Raw genomic sequence first — 18,321 nt, 5'->3', positions numbered from 1 at the left:
GGCCATTGGCGCCATCTTAATACAGTTGCTCATCTTTGTAGGAGAGATTACGAGACCGGAAACACATTCTACTTTAGTTTGAAGTCGACAGGCATCTTCTCATACAACCTGTATTGTACTCATCTGCTTCTTTTTTGCAGTTTTTCTCATGTTCTGACAATAAAGTACAAAATGAAGGAAGGATTTCTAATGCATTTAAGCCACAGTCACTGGGAGAGAATCCCTCTCCAGTAGGTGACACAATACCCCCCTGAATGGGCACCATAATCTCCAGTCCTAACCTCAATCCCATGCTCCCCTGGCCCCGCCTTCTGTTATTTTCTCCAGAGCCCTTTCAGAGTTGTGCTTTGCTGGCTTCCCCTCTTCTGCCTCACCACTATTTAGATATCTAGATTTCTGATCATTTCCCTTAAGAACTCATTTACATTTATATACTAAAGAAAGCACTCATTCTTACTCTGTGAATTTTTTTTCCCTGCCTAAAATTTTCTCTAAGTCATTCTATGCAGTTTCAGGGGAGGGAAGAGGCTCTGATGGTCTTCCAGTGTTGAGATACGCAATTTCTCCATCATTTTGTTCTCTCCTTTGTACCACTAATAAAGATGTTAAATCAGACCTCACTTAAAGCCAATCTCTAGACATCACTCACTGAATCGTTACATTTTTATCTCTGATTGCTCTTGGCTCTTGGGTATTGCCACCTCTTAACAAGATATTTCACTTCCACAGAGTGAAACACAGGCTATAGGAAGCATCACGCAGAGGCTTTAGAATGCTGCTTGCTCTCACAGTCAGACTTCTGAATGAACATGAGTATATATAGAGGGACCAACCCAGGCTGCTGCAACAAAAACAAGGTTAAAATGCACAACACAGAGTAAAGTGAGATTTTTCTTTAAAAAAAAAAAAATCACTCTGGTTCACCTCATTATCATGTAAATATTCACAATGTGCAGCACAGGAGACCACAACCTCACCTTTTCTGAAGGCCACACAGGAGCTACCCCTACCAGGAGATCCCTGCCTGGACCTCTCACGTGACTGACAAGGTTCCTAAAGCTTGGGCAATTTTATTAGAACTGTGCCATGTACCAAAGTCACCAAAAGACATAAAGAGAGGCAATGCCCATTATAATGATATGGCACCTAACCCCTCCTGTTCAACTAGCCTATAGATACACACACACACACACACACACACACATCAACCTCTTTGTAAATCTCAGACAGCCCCTCACATCCAAGTGCTCATGGGAAACGAACACCTGCCACCCTTAACACTTTCTCATTAGATGCTTCTCCAAACTCTCAAGAGCATTGTAATTAGGTTCTTTATCAAACAAACAAAAATCCTATTTGAATCTTGTGAAATAGATCTGCCTAGACAACATTCAGATTACGATCACCAACAACCGGACCTGAGTTTGAAGCCATCAGAAACACCACCAAAATGCACCAATGGCTGACCGACTTTTTAAAAAAGTGATCATTCAGGGTATTTCTATCACTTCAATGGTATTTGACGATAGCCACAAGGAAGAGTTCATCAAGCACTATTAGAAAAACAGACTAAGGGGGGGAATTGGAAATCTAGCAACTTCTTTGTCCACATCTTTGACAATGTATAAGACCTAATTTGCAAAATAGCCCAAGTAGTATGAAGACCTTTCTTGTCTGCCTTTTCCCCCCATTAAAAACAGAAGGTATTAATCACCCAGTCTCAAAGGCAAGCTGACTGATGCTATTCACCGAGGAGGACATTCTCACTCATGTGGCCCCATGAATAACTCTCAGGCTTTTATTACCGCTCTGAGTGGACTCTTAGCAGCCCAGCCTCTTTTAGCCGTCCTCGTCCCCTCAGGCTCCAAAAGGATTAGAGATAATGGCTGAGAGAAAGCATCATTGGTAAAAACAAAAGTTTGTAAAGGGGGAAAAAACGGGGAGCAAAGTGGACATATTGGAGACAAGTCATGATTCATGGCCTGTGCTGTGTTCGGCTTCTTTCTCTTACTCAATACACTCTTTAGTTTTACTGCTGGCTGAGGCGCCACCAGACCAGTGCACTTCGCCTAGCAACCAATGTCAGTCAGTAAAGAAGGCATGTCATCTGCTCAAAGGGAAAAACGGAAGAATTTGGGGTCATACAAAGCAGACACATGTTCTTTTGCATTTGATCCCAAATTGATTATCAAAAAGGATTCAGTAAATGCTAAATAATTCTGTTTTATGTGAATGTTAACAATCCATAGAACTAAATATCAGCTTGTTCGCTTGCTATATAGTTGAGTGTCAAGTGCTGGTCCAAACCACTTCATTCAAAAGATTAGTTTTCTACTTTTGCAACACACCCCCTTCTAGTACATAGAAATGGCCCTTCCCAGGTGTACCTCTGCATCTCTGGACCATTTCAAATGCAAAGATTATGCAGGAACTCCTATAGAGCTCCAGGTTCAGAAAGCTTAGAATTGAATCCTGATGGAGTTAAGACTATAAAAGCAATTGCTTATTTGCATACTATCTTTAGCCCTGCTTGGAAAGATAAAAATTCCTTTTGAAAAGAAAAGCTGAACAAACATAGAATTTAAATTGATACATGATGAGACACATTTATTCAGAGCATCAAAAATCTATAGTTTCATAAGCTCTAACTGATGACCATCACAAACATGAGAGTTTAACAGAAAAATAAAATAAGGACTGGTAACCTGGGAAGTGCTCTTGAAATACAAGTTGTCTGTTGGATTGTGAGCAGAGGAGACTCATCAAACAACTGTTTATTTATATCTTATTGCCATGTGTATGGAGGAGATAAATATGTACCCACATGTTGAACATATTTTCATGATTCTTTTCTCTTGCCTTCTGCACTAAAAGTTGACATTATCCAGGCTTTCAAAAATCACAATGGTGGGACTGAAACCCTTAAAAAAGTACTTAGCAACAGAATCACTTACACGTTTCCATGAGAGCCCGGGAGGAACACCCCAGTTAAATCTGTTAGCACTTCTTTTCCAGTGAAGTTATTAAACAGCACTGGCCATGTTGTCTGCAGAAAAGGAGGCTGGCTGCAAACCTCAACTGAATGACAGCTTGAAGATGCATGAGTGAAGGGCTCGTGTACCATTGAGATAAAGTGGAAGAGTTAGCTTTTCACTGGAGACTAACAACAACAACAAAAAAAGGTAGTAAGAATTGGTTTTGAGCCCAAATTAAATGTTCTAAGTCTTCAAAATCCGTTTTGCATTTTTAAAGTATTGAAGAACATTGTACCTGGCCTTTACTTTTTCTTTTACGCTCGCTGACTTTTATTTTCTTAAGATGCATGTGTTTATTATAAAAGCAGAGCACCAGAGAAGCAGAGGTGTTCCACGTGCTGGTTCACGCCCAAAATGCTTACAACCAATAGCCCAGGCTGCTACAGGCTAAAGCCAGGAGTCAGCAACTCCATCCTGGTTTCCCATATGGGTAACAGAGGCCCAGTGACTTGGGTCACCTTCCATTGCCTTCTCACAAACATAAGCATGGACTTGGATTTCAAGTAGCAAAGCCGAGATTTGAACACGCATTTCAATACGGTACGGCAGCATCACAAGCGTCAGTTTAACCCTCTGTGCCACAACGCTGGCCCTGGCATTTCCTTTTTACAAGGTTACTTTCTGGGGCATGCATTTGGTCTGGCGACTGGTCAGGACACCTGTGTCCCACATCTGAGTATCATGGTTCAATTCCTAGCTCTGGCTCCTGACTCTTGCTTCCTACTAATTCAGACTATGCAAGATAGTAAGTGATGGTTCAAATAACTGGGTTCCTGCCACATAAATGGGAGACCTGGAGTGAACTCTATGCCTATCTCTCTGATTTTAAAATAAAAATAAGTTACTTTCTATTTCTGCTCCAATCTACGACAGACATAAAAGGCAGGGGCCAGGGTAATACAAACGGCCTTGTGCTATTACTGATAGCCAAAACATTTCAGAGGATACAGGCTGTGAAGTACCTTCTATACTTGAATGGATTACAACAGACTTGGTTTTCAACAACTACACTGTTAATTGGCAATTACAATAAAGTTCATTTTAACATAAAGATATCAATACAACTTCCAGTATCTGTTGCTAGGTTTTTGTAAATTTCACTGAATCCCATAAAATCCTGAAAAGTATATTCATGTATTCTATAGTTATCATATATCTACATAAATTAGTCTAATACTATTGTAGCATTTACTAATATTTACATTTATAGTAAAACTTTAAAATGAGGCGCTAACTTTGTAATAAAGATTTATAAAATTTTATTTACAAAGAAACTTTTGATTAAATGTTTAAGAGTCAAAAGTTCTCCCTTTTATTTTTAAATTTTTATTCATCATTCGAAGGACAGAGAGATGGAAAAAGAGTTATACAGAGAGTTCCCTTTCACTAGTTCAGAAGGCCACACAGCTCAGGACAGACTGGGGCCAAAGCCAGCTGCCAGCAACTCACTCCAGATCTCTAACCTGAGTGGCAGGAAATCAACTACTTGAGTTAAAACAGCTGCCTCCCAGGTTCTGCATTGGAGTTATACATCAAAATCATCCTATATTCTGATACAGGATGTGAGTATCTTAAGTGCCAGGTTAGAAGCCACTACAATTTTTCTTCTTTCTTTGGTAAAGATCTAAAATCATACAATAAATAAGTAGAAAAACTAAACCTGGGAACTGGTTTCTGAGCACCCAAGGTTTGTCCATTTCACAAAAGTCATGACACAGTTTTAATCAGATTATCTTTTCTGATATATATATATATATATATAATCCCTTATTACACATACCTGATTAATGAATAATTATAAAAAGTTATTAGAGTCAGTATCTACATTAGATGAGAGAAAGATAAGCAGGATATCTAGAAAAATAAACTGAGTGCAAACTGCTAATTTTAAAAAGATTTTCTGTACTAAGAGTATTTTCAGAACTCAGAAGTTCGTCAGACATGATTTATTTTCATGGTTCTTGATATCAAAAGTACCAAGTAAAGAACATTCTAGATAAATTTAAGTCATTTGAAATGAACTTAAATGCAGGATTGACAAGGACGGTATATTTGTTAACAAGCTGCCATTTGCAGTATGTCTTTCTTGTTTATTGCTTTCATTCACAACACCGCTCACTTGAGAATCCCATTTGTTCTGTAATCAGCATATGATGCAATGGAAACACACATGTCATAGCATGTTTGTCACAGCTGCAAAGGTGTGGCCACACATGAGGCCCCTTAGGAGGCAATAAAATCCTCAGTCACCTGAAGACTCACGCTTGTGAAATCACATGAACATTGTCGTAAAAGGCGTTTTAAGTATGGTTCATCATTAGTCTGATAGCCAAAGCCCCCTTCTAGTCATTTCCCTTATTCATATTAGGCAGGGAATACGCATACAACAAAAATACTACTACTACTACTAAGTAGTACTTCCATAGTGCTTATAAAGTACTAGGCATTGTTCAGAGAACTAGGTAGACAGACTGATTCCACACATATTTCTATATCTATATTATACAGATATTCATTTATCCCAATGCCAGCTGTATGTGATAGATATTATTACCAGTCCCATTTTAGAGCAAAGGTCACTGAGGCACTAAGTTCAAGTACTTGGGCAGACTCACTCAGTACTGTTTACCGACTGTCCTTCAGTAACTACCTCCCACTTCTTCCCTGGGAACAAACTACAGTTGTAATCAAATGAGATGTGTTGCTTTTCTCTTTGCACACCTTGTTCATCTCAGTGCCACTTCTCCAGTTATCACCTCTGTGGGAATGCATTTTCCCATCTTTCTTCCTGTGCCACTGAGGTCCGGGTTAAGTGATCTGTTTTGGGATGATTCTTCTTGGATTGTACCAGCTGGAAATCTCTCTCTCCTCTGAGCACCCAGACTTTGTTATAGTACTTTCAAGTTCCCCCTCTTCCAGACATTACTTTTATTTCAGTGACCAGAACCAGGGTTCCCTTCCCTACCAAGCTGTAATCTCCCGAACAGTGGGAGCCATGGAAAAGGTCATTATATACCTCACAAAGCCTAGCAAGTGCCTTGCCTATAAACAGGTACTCAATAACCATGTGTTGAATCAATCAAGTAACATAAGAATATGCAAGCGAATTCTCTCATGGACAAGATCAGGAAACATGTTACTGGCTGCTTTTAGTAACAAGAGTCGGGGACTCCTGTTAAGGAGTCCCAAGTTAAAAAGCTAGAGACAGCCTCTCGTAGGAAGAAGCCTAAAACAAAAGTAAAGGATCCCCAGACCCTGGTTTCAGCTCTTCCACTCCAAGTGGCAATGGGGCTTGTTGGAAGGCATATGAAATCTGCCCGCTTCAGTTCTCCACGGTCCAACCCATAAGCAAGGTGGGTCACAGACTGACATTTGTGCGACTGAAGTGCTGTGCCAAATACCACCCTGTCAGCTTTGAAAAATTAGTTTTTCACTTAAGACTTCTCCAACTTATTTTCTTACAAACAAAAGTCAGTCTACAGAGAAGTCCCACCTGTCACATTCTTGACTTCATGTCAGGTAAGTGTCAGTGATGGTAAGCAAGGCAATGGCTGTGCCGATTGCGATAGCAGATAGGGCAGGACAATGCCTGATACGGAGGATATTCCTTTGAATCTACCTCTTCTTTTTCAAGTTTTAGACAGCTGTAGATTTGAGAACAACTGTAGAATTAATTATTTTATTCTATCTGAGAGAGACAGAGTCAACACCTTAGTTTTTTGTTAATGTGTAAACGGAAAGTGAAAACTGCCCTAAATATACAGAAAAGTCACAATTCCTAGACGAGATATCATGATAGAAGTCAATGTTCCTGAGTGTGGGGGAGGGTCAATGGTTTTATTAATCATTTGAGGAAGCACCCTGTCAAAACTTTACACCCCACTCAACAGTGTGCCCTAGGGCGGAGTGAGGATCAGGTGCGAGTGGCTGAAAATCAACATTAGATAAATTGTTCTTTCTTAAATGGAAAAGGGCTATATCAGAGCAAATGGTCTAGTCTGTGTTTCCTCCCAGGTGAAAGGCAGAATATTAAATGACTAGTACCCCTGGGGCCAGAGCTGTGCAGGCATCCCATATGGACACCGGTTCGAGTCCCGGCTGCTCCACTTCCAATCAAGCTCTCTGCTGTGGCCTGGGAAAGCAGTAGAAGATGGCTCAAGTCCTTGGGCCCCTGCACCCACATGGGAGATCCAGAGGAAGCTCCTGGCTCCTGGCTCCTGGTTCAGATCAGTGCAACCCCATCCATCGTGTCTATCTGGGGAACGAACCAGCAGATGGAAGCTCTCTCTCTCTCTCTCTCTCTGCCTCTTCCTCTCTGTAACTCTGCCTTTCAAATAAATAAAAAAACAAACTTTTTAAAAAAACGACTAGTACTCATGATGTCATTTGAGTAAAAATATGCATGACTGGGAGGCGGTAGAGTTGTAGCACAGCAGGTAAAGCCGCTGCTTGTGACACCAGTATCCCATATAAACAGTGGTGTGTGGCCCAGCTTTTTCATTTCTGATCCAGCTCCCTGCTGATGCATGGAGAAAGCAGTAGATAGCGGCCCAAGTGTTTGGGCCCTGCCACTCATGTGGGAGACCTGGATGAAGCTCTTTTCTCCAGTCTCACTTAGTCTCTCCCTATCTGTAGCTCTTTCACATAAATAGATAAAAATCTTAAAAAAAAAAAAAAAAAAAAAACATGGGCCGGCACCACGGCTCACTAGGCTAATCCTCCGCTTATGGCGCTGACATTCCAGGTTCTAGTCCCAGGTGGGGCACCGGATTCTGTCCCGGTTGCCCCTCTTCCAGGCCAGCTCTCTGCTGTGGCCCGGGAGTGCAGTGGAGGATGGCCCAAGTCCTTGGGCCCTGCACCTGCATGGGAGACCAGGAGGAAACACCTGGCTCCCGGCTTCGGATCAGCATGGTGCACCGGTCGCAGCAGCCATTGAGGGGTGAACCAACGGATAGGAAGACCTTTCTCTCTGTCTCTGTCTAATTCTGCCAGTCAAACAAACAAACAAACAAAAGCATGACTGATATTGTCTCTGTCTCCCTATAAACAAACATACACATTCATAATCTAGTTTACATGGTGAGTTTTATACACTGGGCTAGGGCACGAAAATCAACATCTCAAAAGGACTCCGTAAGCACATTTTTATTTATTTCACAAATATTTGCTTATCTACTCCATGTCATTCGGTGCTCTAGGCATTGGCAGTACACTCATAAACACTAGAGCCAAAGCTAAGTTCCTGCCATAAGAGTTTAGTGGGGGAGACAGACAATAAACAAGACAATGTCTCTATCTATTGTTGGCAGAACATTCTCCCCATGTCTCCCTTGTTTCTGGGCATCTTGCTAGCAGAGGCACTAACTACTCTTTTATTCTAAACTATCTTTCCAAGGATATTTATACAGCACAACAGCCTTAGAAAATATAGGTAATATCCCTTGAGAGCAGAAGGCAAATTTGCTTAGTGTCGAATATAATAAAGATAATGTCTTCTTCTAGGGCAAAGGTTAGGCAAGTTATCTTATTACCCATTATAAAATACCCAGGTCTCGAGATCAGGGTCCCTGCGCTATGACGCTAACCCACCACAAGTATTTCATATACCTAGGCCCCGCCTCGTGGCCGTTATGGGACTCTCAGAGCTACATAAATCAATACAAACATAACTTGTGCTGTTTATTGTGGCATGGCTGAAGAAATTCTTCCTCTCGCACCCAAGAACCTCATGTTTTCTTCTACTACTCATGTAGTTGCGACAGTCCCTCAACTCCACTTGCTAGTATGATGACAATTCCTGGGGTAGGCGTTTCGCCTAGCAGTTAAAATGCTCCTGTCCCATACTGGAGTGCCTGACACACATACAAGGCTATGGCTTGTCACTCCAGTTCCCTGTTATGAAGACCCAGAGAAGCTGAGTCCCTGCCACACACATGGTAGACTTGAATTGAGTTCCCAGCTTTGGCTTGACATCACCCTGGCCACAAATGGGAGCTCTCTGTCTTGGTCTCTCTGCCTCTCAAGTTAAAAAAAAAAAAGTGTCAATTCCTTTATACTTCTTCATACACACACACACACACACACACACACACTAACACCTTTTTCATGAGATTATAAGTGCTATGACAACAACTTTAAGACCATAAAATGGGGGGGGTGATAGTAATGTGTATCAAAAGGAGAAATTTTAGATAGGGTAACCCATGTTTCTGAAAATATTGTATATGGGAAGAGGGACTTATTCAATCAATTGAAAGATCTGGGAAAGTGCACCTCTGGTAGAGCACAGAACAGACGTAAAGGTCAGGGTCAGCAGAACATCAAAAGTTATAAATTCAGGTGCTAGGTAGTGAGTAGGAGCAGATGAAGTCAGAGAGCTAGGAAACCTCACCTTGCGGAGTCTTGCGAACCAACGTGAAGAGTTCTGGGCTACCAGAAAACGTGCATGCTAGTTACATAGTTTTTAAAAGTCCCTCTAGCTACTGTTAGGAGAGCTAGGGTCAGGGTTAAGTGTGAGAAAAGGAACAGGAATGGATGCAGGATGATCATTAATCAGCCTGTTACAATACTTCAGGGTATGACCAGGATAGGGGTGGTTAAATTAACAAGAAACTTGTCATTTAATTAATTTTAAACTATTAGAATAAAAGGATGAGTTAATTCATGCACAGAAGAACAGAAATATGGATAGATATTTAGTAGTCAGTATAGCAAAATAATGAATGCGGGTGGAACTATCTACCTATTCACTGTAACATTCTTTCAGCTTTACTGCAAGTTTGCAGTCATGCATAATACAACATTGGGGTGAGGGAGGAAGGATCATACACACACACACAAAATGGTTAATATCAGGATAGTTGACAAAGAGTTTATTAACAAGTTGGATATAGGCTTCAGGAACAAGAAAGATTCTTAGTCTGTGGGCATGAAAAAGAATAATGTGGTTTAACAGATAGAAATGGTTGGAACGAGGAGTCGATTCCATCCATGGCTTGAGTTTAATATGTTCTTCTTAGACAACCTAAGATGTAGGGTGGTCAAGGGGATATGTTGAGTGCAGTTCCAGGCACTGGCGATACAAGAGTACACAGAAGAGGCAGGTTGTGCCCTGGTGGATTTTATATCCCTCCATGCAACTGGGGCACTCTGAGAAGTACTTTCATAAACAGATACTATGACTAATGGCATTAGATGAATGATCCCAAGGACTAGCTGCAAATGTTGGGGAAAACGCTAAGGAATGAGTCCATGTTACTCGCACTCTTTTGAGTTAGAGGGAGATATTTTGGGTGAGGGTGTTGTTCTTTACATATTACACAACATCTCTGTTATGGTACAATACAATGTCAAAGCATTGAAGGAGTTTTTATTAACTTCTCCTTCAAAGACTTTATGTAATCCCTCAGTCCTTCTTTAATCAACATTACACACACACACACACACACACACACACACACACACAATTGGGAGAGGGTGTTTGGCTTGGCAGTTAAAAAATCTGACACCCACAACAGAATTGCTGGGGTTCAGTTCCTAGCTCCAACTCCCAATTCAAGCTTCCTGCCAATGCAGACGCTGGAAAGTAATGGTGATGACTGAAATAGGTGCCTCCTAACCATGTGGGAGATCTAGATTTCATTCCTGGCTGCTGGCTCTGATTCCAACCCCAGGGCAGCCCTGGATTCTGTGGGCATTTGCAAAATGAACCAGTAGACAGGGGCTCTAGGTCTGCATCTGTGTTTGTTTCTGCTTTTCTCTGTCTCCCTGTCTTCAACTAAACAGAAAAAGTTTTTAAATTTTTCAATTAAAAATCCAACATCCATGTAAATGTATTGATTTAGGTTAATAGGTCTATACCTGAAGATACTATAAGAAATAATACTTTAAAAATAAATCTATGAAATGGTACTCTGTAAGTTTCCACTTCTTGAACATAAACCTTAAGACTTCTGTTTGTCTAAACTAGAGACAAATGGGACCTACACAAAGCAAGTCCTCATAAAATTATGACCCTTTTTAAAAGAAAATGCATTGTGGGGGCAGTGTTGTGGTTCAGTGGGCTAAGTCACTAGCTGTGATGCCAGCAGCCCATATGGGCACTGGTTCTGATCCAGCTCCCTGCTAATCCACCTGGGAAGGCCATTGAGGATGGCACAGGTGCTTGGGCCCCTGCCACCCACTTGTGAGACCAAGATGGACCTCCAGGCTCCTAATTTTGTCCTGGTCCAGCCCTAGCCATTGCATCCATTTGCAGAGTGAACCAGCAGATAAAAGATCTCTGTCGGTCTTTCAAATGAATAAATCAATCTTTTTTTTTTTTAAAAAAGTGAAGTAAAACACCCCAACTGGATATAATCAAAAGGTGCAACATTATAAGTATTAACATGTCTCCTTTAACTGTAGATTTTATAAATATTAAATAAACATCATTACCTATCTTCTTCCCTCTTCAAATGTTTCTCTACTTCCTTTCATAAGCTCTTCACCATCCCCCAGAAAAAAAGAAGAAAGAGGAGAAAGTGGAGGAGAAAAAGGAGGAAAGGAAGAGATGGAGAAGGAAACAGAGAAGGAGAAAATGCTCAAGACCAGATTGCACATGGCAAGTAAATATCTCCTAGAGAATGCAGAAACTTATTTAGCAGACATTACTGCACGCACACATGCACACACACACCCTTTTACTTATATGTACCCAAATTAAAGCAATGCGCTTATACATCTCTATTCTTCTTAGCAAAGATGCTGTGCTGCATAGGCTGCTCAGGGGTAAGATGACCAGAACTGTTCTGTGTATTAGCATGACTTTCATTTGCTTTAAGATATTCCTGCTTAATGTCCTAAGAAATCCTTTTGTTTTATGGTCCACATGTTGCACAGCATCAAAGGTTATTCAAACACAGCCAATTCAGACATGATATTACTGCATAACTCCAAGAACAAATTTCAGGTTACTTATATGCAATTTACGATCTGAAATAGACTACATATGGCTACAATAATGAGCCCATTACTGAAAGAAGCACTTTAGCAAAATGTATAAACCTATGGAAGATTATACATCTGCACTTTGCACATGCATTATCTTTCTCTCTCCAAATACCTTATGTGCCATTTTCACTTCAGAACAGTTAACAAGTGAGAAAACCACCCCCATTTTTAAGACATCTCTTTACAGTATTGTAAAATTATCAGACTGACATACTGTATGGAATACAGCTGTGATAGCTCTGATTAGCTCTTCATAAATGATTGAAAAGCCCTATTCCTATTTTAAAGTAGAGAATTTTGGAAAGCAAAGGCTAAACTCAATATGTATCCTCTTTCATAATTGTAGGGAAAAATATGTATGTGGTTAATCAGTCTGTGCCAGATGAGAATATCTCTATTTACATCCCACACAGAAAAGTTTGCCTATAGTTCTTCACCAACTTAACATTTATTCTCTATAGGTTGTTACAAGGGCAGGATACTGAAAAATCATAAATAATATTAGCACGTATCTTCTACGAGGAGGCCAAACTCTAGCTTTTTTTCATACACCATAAAAATGCACATATAAATAACCCACCAAGCAAATTTCAATGCAAATCTATGTATCATTTGTCACTGAATAAAATTAATTTCTGTGTCTAGCACAAGGATAGTCAGTATATCTTTGAAATGGTACAAGCTTCTCTAAATTTGAAATTCATATGGAGAGTAGGCACACACCTCCAAGAAAGGTAATAAGTAAATAGAAATCACAGATTCCTGGAAGGGTAACAAAGCTTAGAGATCCTACAAACCAGCCCACTTATCATGTACATTGAGTGCTCAGCCCCAATGTGTTCAAGCAGCCTAGAGGGCAGTGTTGTTCACATCCCAAATTTTCAACAATTCCCATGAAGAGGCTGTCATCATTCTGAAATATCCAAAGGCCACCCAATGTCAAAGGTATGATCACCACACTGATTCAGGAAGACCATCCTCAATTTCCTTAGCCTTTGGCACGACTCAGTAGATGCTAACTACACAACTCATTTCACGCATAAAATTTAGGACTGCCCTTTCAGCCTCAATTCCTTAAATCGCAGGTATTTTTCACTATGTAATTATGAATTCTGCTGCGTAACTGTGGCCCAGACACAAATTTCTCCCCTACACTAACATTCAATTAGAACAAAGGTCCTAAGTGTGTCTTTTGGGCAGAAGAGTGGTGATCTGGAAGAGGAGAGAGAGAGAGAGAAGGAGGGAGGAACGGGAGAATAGAAGGGATGGAACGAAGAGAGAAATGATGTCTTGCTACTGCTGTCCCAGCAAGCTGGTTAATTGCATTTGTTTCAAAGATCTCCAACCACTCTAGTACATTAATTACATTCTGTAACACCAAGCACTTCTGATTCCCTCTGTCACTTCCACTGAGCAATTTAATTGTATTCCTCCCAGTGACACATTTTTAAAAAAGAAAAGCAAATCTCAATAACTCTGTATTCTAATAAAGAGTTTATACATGCATTTCTGTCATTAAGATATGTAAATTCACGGTTGATGAAAACTTATTATTTTAAGAGTTATGCCAAAGTCTGCTTATCATGATAACCAAACACAGTTGAGACAAATATGCAAACATTTTGCTTATGGTAAGCTACATGTATCCTATACTGTTGAAGAAAATATGTGGGGAATGATAATCGATATGATTATAGACATCTCCATGGTATAATTCACAAAGGTTGATTCCTCAACATCTACTACTTAGAAGGAAGACAGAAGCAGGGCACACAGATGCGTCCCTTGCCTACTATCACCAGGGGGCAAGGATTCTCATGTATCCGTGATTGAAAACAGCCACTTGACAGTAGGTAAACTCATCTGGATTGCCTCATGTTTATAGAAAAGCTTCCTTTCTGAGTCCCATACATTGGGTTCTACACAGCAGCAGCTGCCAAGAACAAAGTTAGCTCCCACAGATGGGCGAAAACAGACAGTGTCGCAAATAATGAATTTGTCCACAATGCAAATGCTGGAGCAAAGTTTATGTAGCAACAAGCTATTGTGATGGCTCAAATATGCAGACCTATACACCTCAGATTCTTTGTAAGTAAAGAAATTACAAATCTGACACACTATAATCTGAATTTTGGGGGTTGGGAAACTACCAGTTTTCTTTTTACCAATCCTTTCCATAGACTGAAAATTCTAAGTCTCTTCGAGACTAATACCAACATCCCTTTGACATTCTTCTTTTGAAACAAAAAAAGTGTGTTAATGATTATTTCCATTCTTCCATCAAAAGAGCTCCCCACAAGGATTTTGAAATCATGTCACTAACAACTAAGAAAGATCCTGTGAAAATATCCCGGGAAACCAAATCCGAACAAAAGACAGGAGAAGCAGAGTCTGAATGCTGTCTGCCTGACATACAGACTCAACCTGGAGGGAGACACCTACAGCACCTGTTTCAGGTCCCGTTATTGTTCGTCCACTGGGGACAGAGCTGAGTGCTGTACGCCTGCAGACATCCCAGAGCGGCTGCCACCTCCTTCTGGAGCCTCGCCCAGTCTCACTTTGGACAGTTTTCTCCCTATGACCTGAAGTCTTCCGTCTGATTTCACGCTAGGACACCATCTCCGGCACACAGGTGATAGATATTGATCCCAAGGATACCCAGTCTCACATCCTTAACCCATTGAATCTTCCTTGGAGTGTCTGTTGACTGTATTTCTTCAAAGCCAAAGTTCAAACACAGCAGCAAACATCAAATAGAGAGCAGGCATCAGAGTACTGGGCTCTTTCAAAAAAAATTTTTTTTTCACTTTACCATTTCTAACAAAGCTGGAAGCCCATCATTTATTACCCTACTCAATTAATTAAATTACAACAGCAATAACAATAGGTGATTACTAACATGTTCCCCTTGCAGCAGTTTAGGAAACAAAAGCCTCAAACCCTCTATCCTGGAAGACCCAGCGCCTGCCCAAGACAGACTGACAGACGTAATGACATTTTATTTACAGTGCACTCTGGACTCAAAGAAATGAGGTGGATTTTTTTTGTGGGGAGGGGGAGGTTTGAAAGGGACACAAAGGATAAAAGCATCTTTAACTTACCGTCCACCCGAAAGTATAAAAATCCACAGAGCAGTACTTGTGTAAACATCAGCAGACTCATTTTGACACATTAAAAAGGATCCAGATCGTTTAAGAAACCAATCCCAGAGAGCAAAAAAGTACAAAAATAAGTATCAAAAAAAGAGGTAGGTCCAAAGTTGAGACTTTCCTAGATGGGGACCGACGTCAAGATGCGCAGATCCCCGGAGCAGAAGGGCTGGTGGAGACAGGTCTTCCGCGGGGCACATGGAGATCCAGCCGGAGTCCCGGAGGGCACTTCAAAAGGCCGCTGCGCTTCCAACTCTTCCTCAATTCCCACCAACTCAACCCAGCCGGAGGGACTATTCAAGTGTGTCTAACCCTCTCTCCTCAGGCTCCATGGCAATCCAAAGCCAAGATCTTCCTTCACAAGTCAAGAAGATGAAGGGGGAGAAAAAAGACCTAATTCCTAGAAAGTGTTCCACAAACTTGCCAGCGCGCTGCCGAAAAACCATTGGCCTGCCTACGGGTTGTTCCTTCCCTCCCGATCGCTTCCGTAGCAGCTCTCCGTCCCGAGTTTGGGAATTTTATTATTATTATTTCTCACTGAACTTCCCTAAGCAGCATGTGTCAAAGCAGCACTTTTGCAGGCGGGCAGCCCCAGCGGCGGCGGGGCCTCCGTGTGGCAGCCTCCCTCCAAAGAGAGAGGAAAAGAGAAATCAGGACGACTCGGGTGGAGAATCCGAACTCCTACGTGGTGAGGCTGCAGGGAGGGAGGAGAGGAGGAGGAGGGAGCGAGGGAGGGGCCGGGCGGAGGCTGGCGGCCACCCCCGCGGTGCCGCCTCTCGGGGATGGGGCGCCCCGCGTCTGCCGGCCGGAGCGGAGCAGCCGCGGGAGCCTGGCAGCCACGAGCGGGGCAGCTTTGGAGCGCGCTCCAGCCGCTCGCCCGGGTGCAAGCGGCGGCCGCGGCTCCGGCAGCCCAGCAGTGCAGCGTGTGCCTCCTCCTGCAGCTGCCGCGGGTGGCAGGACTTGCAAGAGTGAAGGCGGCGAGGAGGCGGGCAGGGAGGGGAGGAACGAAAGCTGCTCCGAGTCGGCCCTGGAGAGGGGGCGGGGGCTGCAGGGGGTGCGCTGAGCCCTGCACCTCCTCACGCCTCCACCCTGCCGGGCAGGGGGCGCCAGCCCCAGAGCACCAGTCAGAATGAATCCGGGAGCCCCCCGCCGGCTTTGCCCAGAGGCCGAGGCCACTGGTCACCTCCGGCCCCTCCTTGGCTTCCCCAGCTCCTTCCCGCCTCTGGAGGGGATAGGTGGGCTCTAGCCTCCTGCTCCTCGCCGCGGCCCGTTTAATGGGCAGGTAATTTTCTTGGTGAGTGATTTCATGGAAGCCCTTCCTAATTATTCATCCCTCCGTCTGCCGGAGCTGCACGCGCTTTCTGGAAAAAGATCATCCTCCAGCACCCGGGGCGCAGCCTCATTACCCGTTAAAATCACACCAACACTCAGTCTTCACCTCTTAGCAAAAGGAGAGGCTGGGCGGGAGCCGGGAAAGGAAAGGGAACGGAATAAAACCGCCCTGTGGAGCGGAAAGCCTGCCTGGGGTGCTTCCTATGGCTTTAAAAATAAATAAATAAAAGCTGGGGGTCGGACAGGAATGTCCAAGTTCTCCCCACACGGTGCAGCCCAGCTCTGCGCCACTCTCCCCTCCCCGGGGCAAGAGGGCTGGAGGGAAGGGGCATCCCCTCCTCCGTTGCGCAGTTGCCTGTTGACCACTCAAAGGTGACTTTGGAGAGGGAGGGGCTCAGGGATCTAAGCACAGGATGGGGAAAGTGGGGAGCCGGGATCCAGGACCCCCGGGAGGGGCGGATGTCCCAAGCCTTCGCCCTCCAGGGAGCAGCACCATCGCAAGGAAAAGCGGAAAGGCTTTGATCCAGGAAACCGATAACACAACTGGACTCATAAACGCTCAGAAAGAGTCAGATTTCCGCCCAAAGAGGACAGCCTCCCCCCCCCCCCACTCCCCCAAGCGTAAAGGCAAAAGCTGCCGAGCGGATTCCATTCGGGACCCGGGATGATGGAAGAAGCCCACGTTAGATCAAAGGGATGCCAGTGGCTGGGTGCCCCGGCCTGGCCGGTGTGGCCGGCCCACGTGTGATCACAGGCTCGGCTCGCAGGGAGCTGTTTGATGCTGCTTCGGCTGATTAGAAGGCAGCTTAGAGAGACTCGCGCGCATCCCTGCTCCCGGCCAAACGCTGGATGGTGAGTCTTTAGTTCCCCCTACTGGAAAATACTGGGAAAGAGTCTCAGTTTGAGGAAGAGCCTTTTGTTCGGCTGGATAAACGAATGGTGCGGCTACTTAACTTAGTTCACCCTGGACAATCCCGGGCCGTGTGTCGTGTGCCGTGTGTCGTGTTCGAGCAGTTAGCGGAGTTCTTAGGACGCATTGGCGTGCTTGACAATTAAGATAATGACATGAACACACCACTCTTCTTAACAAGCATTGAGAGCAATTTCAGCACACTTCGAATCTACAGTATGTAGCTGGTGGGGAAAAGGTGCATCAATGTGTTCAACTTAAATCATTTCAAATCGGACAGTATTCTCAATGAGGTATTATTTGAGCATCGTATTAAAGTAACTGGCTACACCGTCAAAAGGAAACAAGTTCCCATACTCCCCACTGCCACACATTACCGCAACGGGTCAAGAAGTCTAAATTACATAATTCTGCGGTCTAGAAAAATCCCCAAATTCATTGGATTAGCATCTATTTCATACCTCTAGAATACTGGAAGATAATAGATAATTCTTGAAACTTTGATTTAAAACATTTGGACTAGGTCGAAAGTCAGCAATTGCAAAATCTACCTCACTCTTCTCAATTATATACTCCCCCATCTCAAACTTCCTTACATGGGTGCAGAAAAAGGTGTTCTGAAAATTGTCTCCAATACTGCAGGAATTAGCAAATCCTAAAGACTTCCCAGACCTTTAATCTTAGGATTGATCTCAAAAAGGAACATACTGGAATATTTCATTTGGAAGAGTTTTCTTATGGCCATTCATTAATCAAGCAGGGGAGAGGTTCAGTTTTATACTTGGTAAATTCACCACCTATACTGCCTGCTCTTGGGTAACCTGTGAAGTCGCTCACAGAGCCAGAAAGCCTTTGTGTGTGGGGAGCTGGAAGAATCAGCTGGCCACTGACCCACCAATTGTTG

General features: G+C 43.0%; 1 protein-coding gene across 26 annotated transcripts in view; it reads right to left on the bottom strand.

Annotated features, from left to right (window-relative positions):
* ROBO2 (roundabout guidance receptor 2) overlaps positions 1–18,321 on the bottom strand; it is a 1,427,252-nt gene that overhangs the window by 624,258 nt on the left and 784,673 nt on the right. For 2 of the 26 annotated variants that reach the window (XM_017347173.3, XM_070071924.1), the window contains exon 1: positions 15,128–15,868. The exons of the other annotated variants lie outside the window; for them this stretch is intronic. In XM_017347173.3, the coding sequence (XP_017202662.1) occupies positions 15,128–15,188 (61 nt within the window). In that variant the 5' untranslated portion in view covers positions 15,189–15,868. Of the gene's footprint in view, positions 1–15,127; positions 15,869–18,321 lie in introns of those variants that run through there. 26 annotated transcript variants of the gene reach the window in all.

Source organism: Oryctolagus cuniculus, chromosome 4 (genome assembly GCF_964237555.1).
Source record: "Oryctolagus cuniculus chromosome 4, mOryCun1.1, whole genome shotgun sequence".
NCBI lineage: Eukaryota > Metazoa > Chordata > Mammalia > Lagomorpha > Leporidae > Oryctolagus > Oryctolagus cuniculus.
The sequence above is the reverse complement of the archived record's forward strand: the minus strand, read 5'-3'. Positions and strand labels throughout refer to the sequence as shown.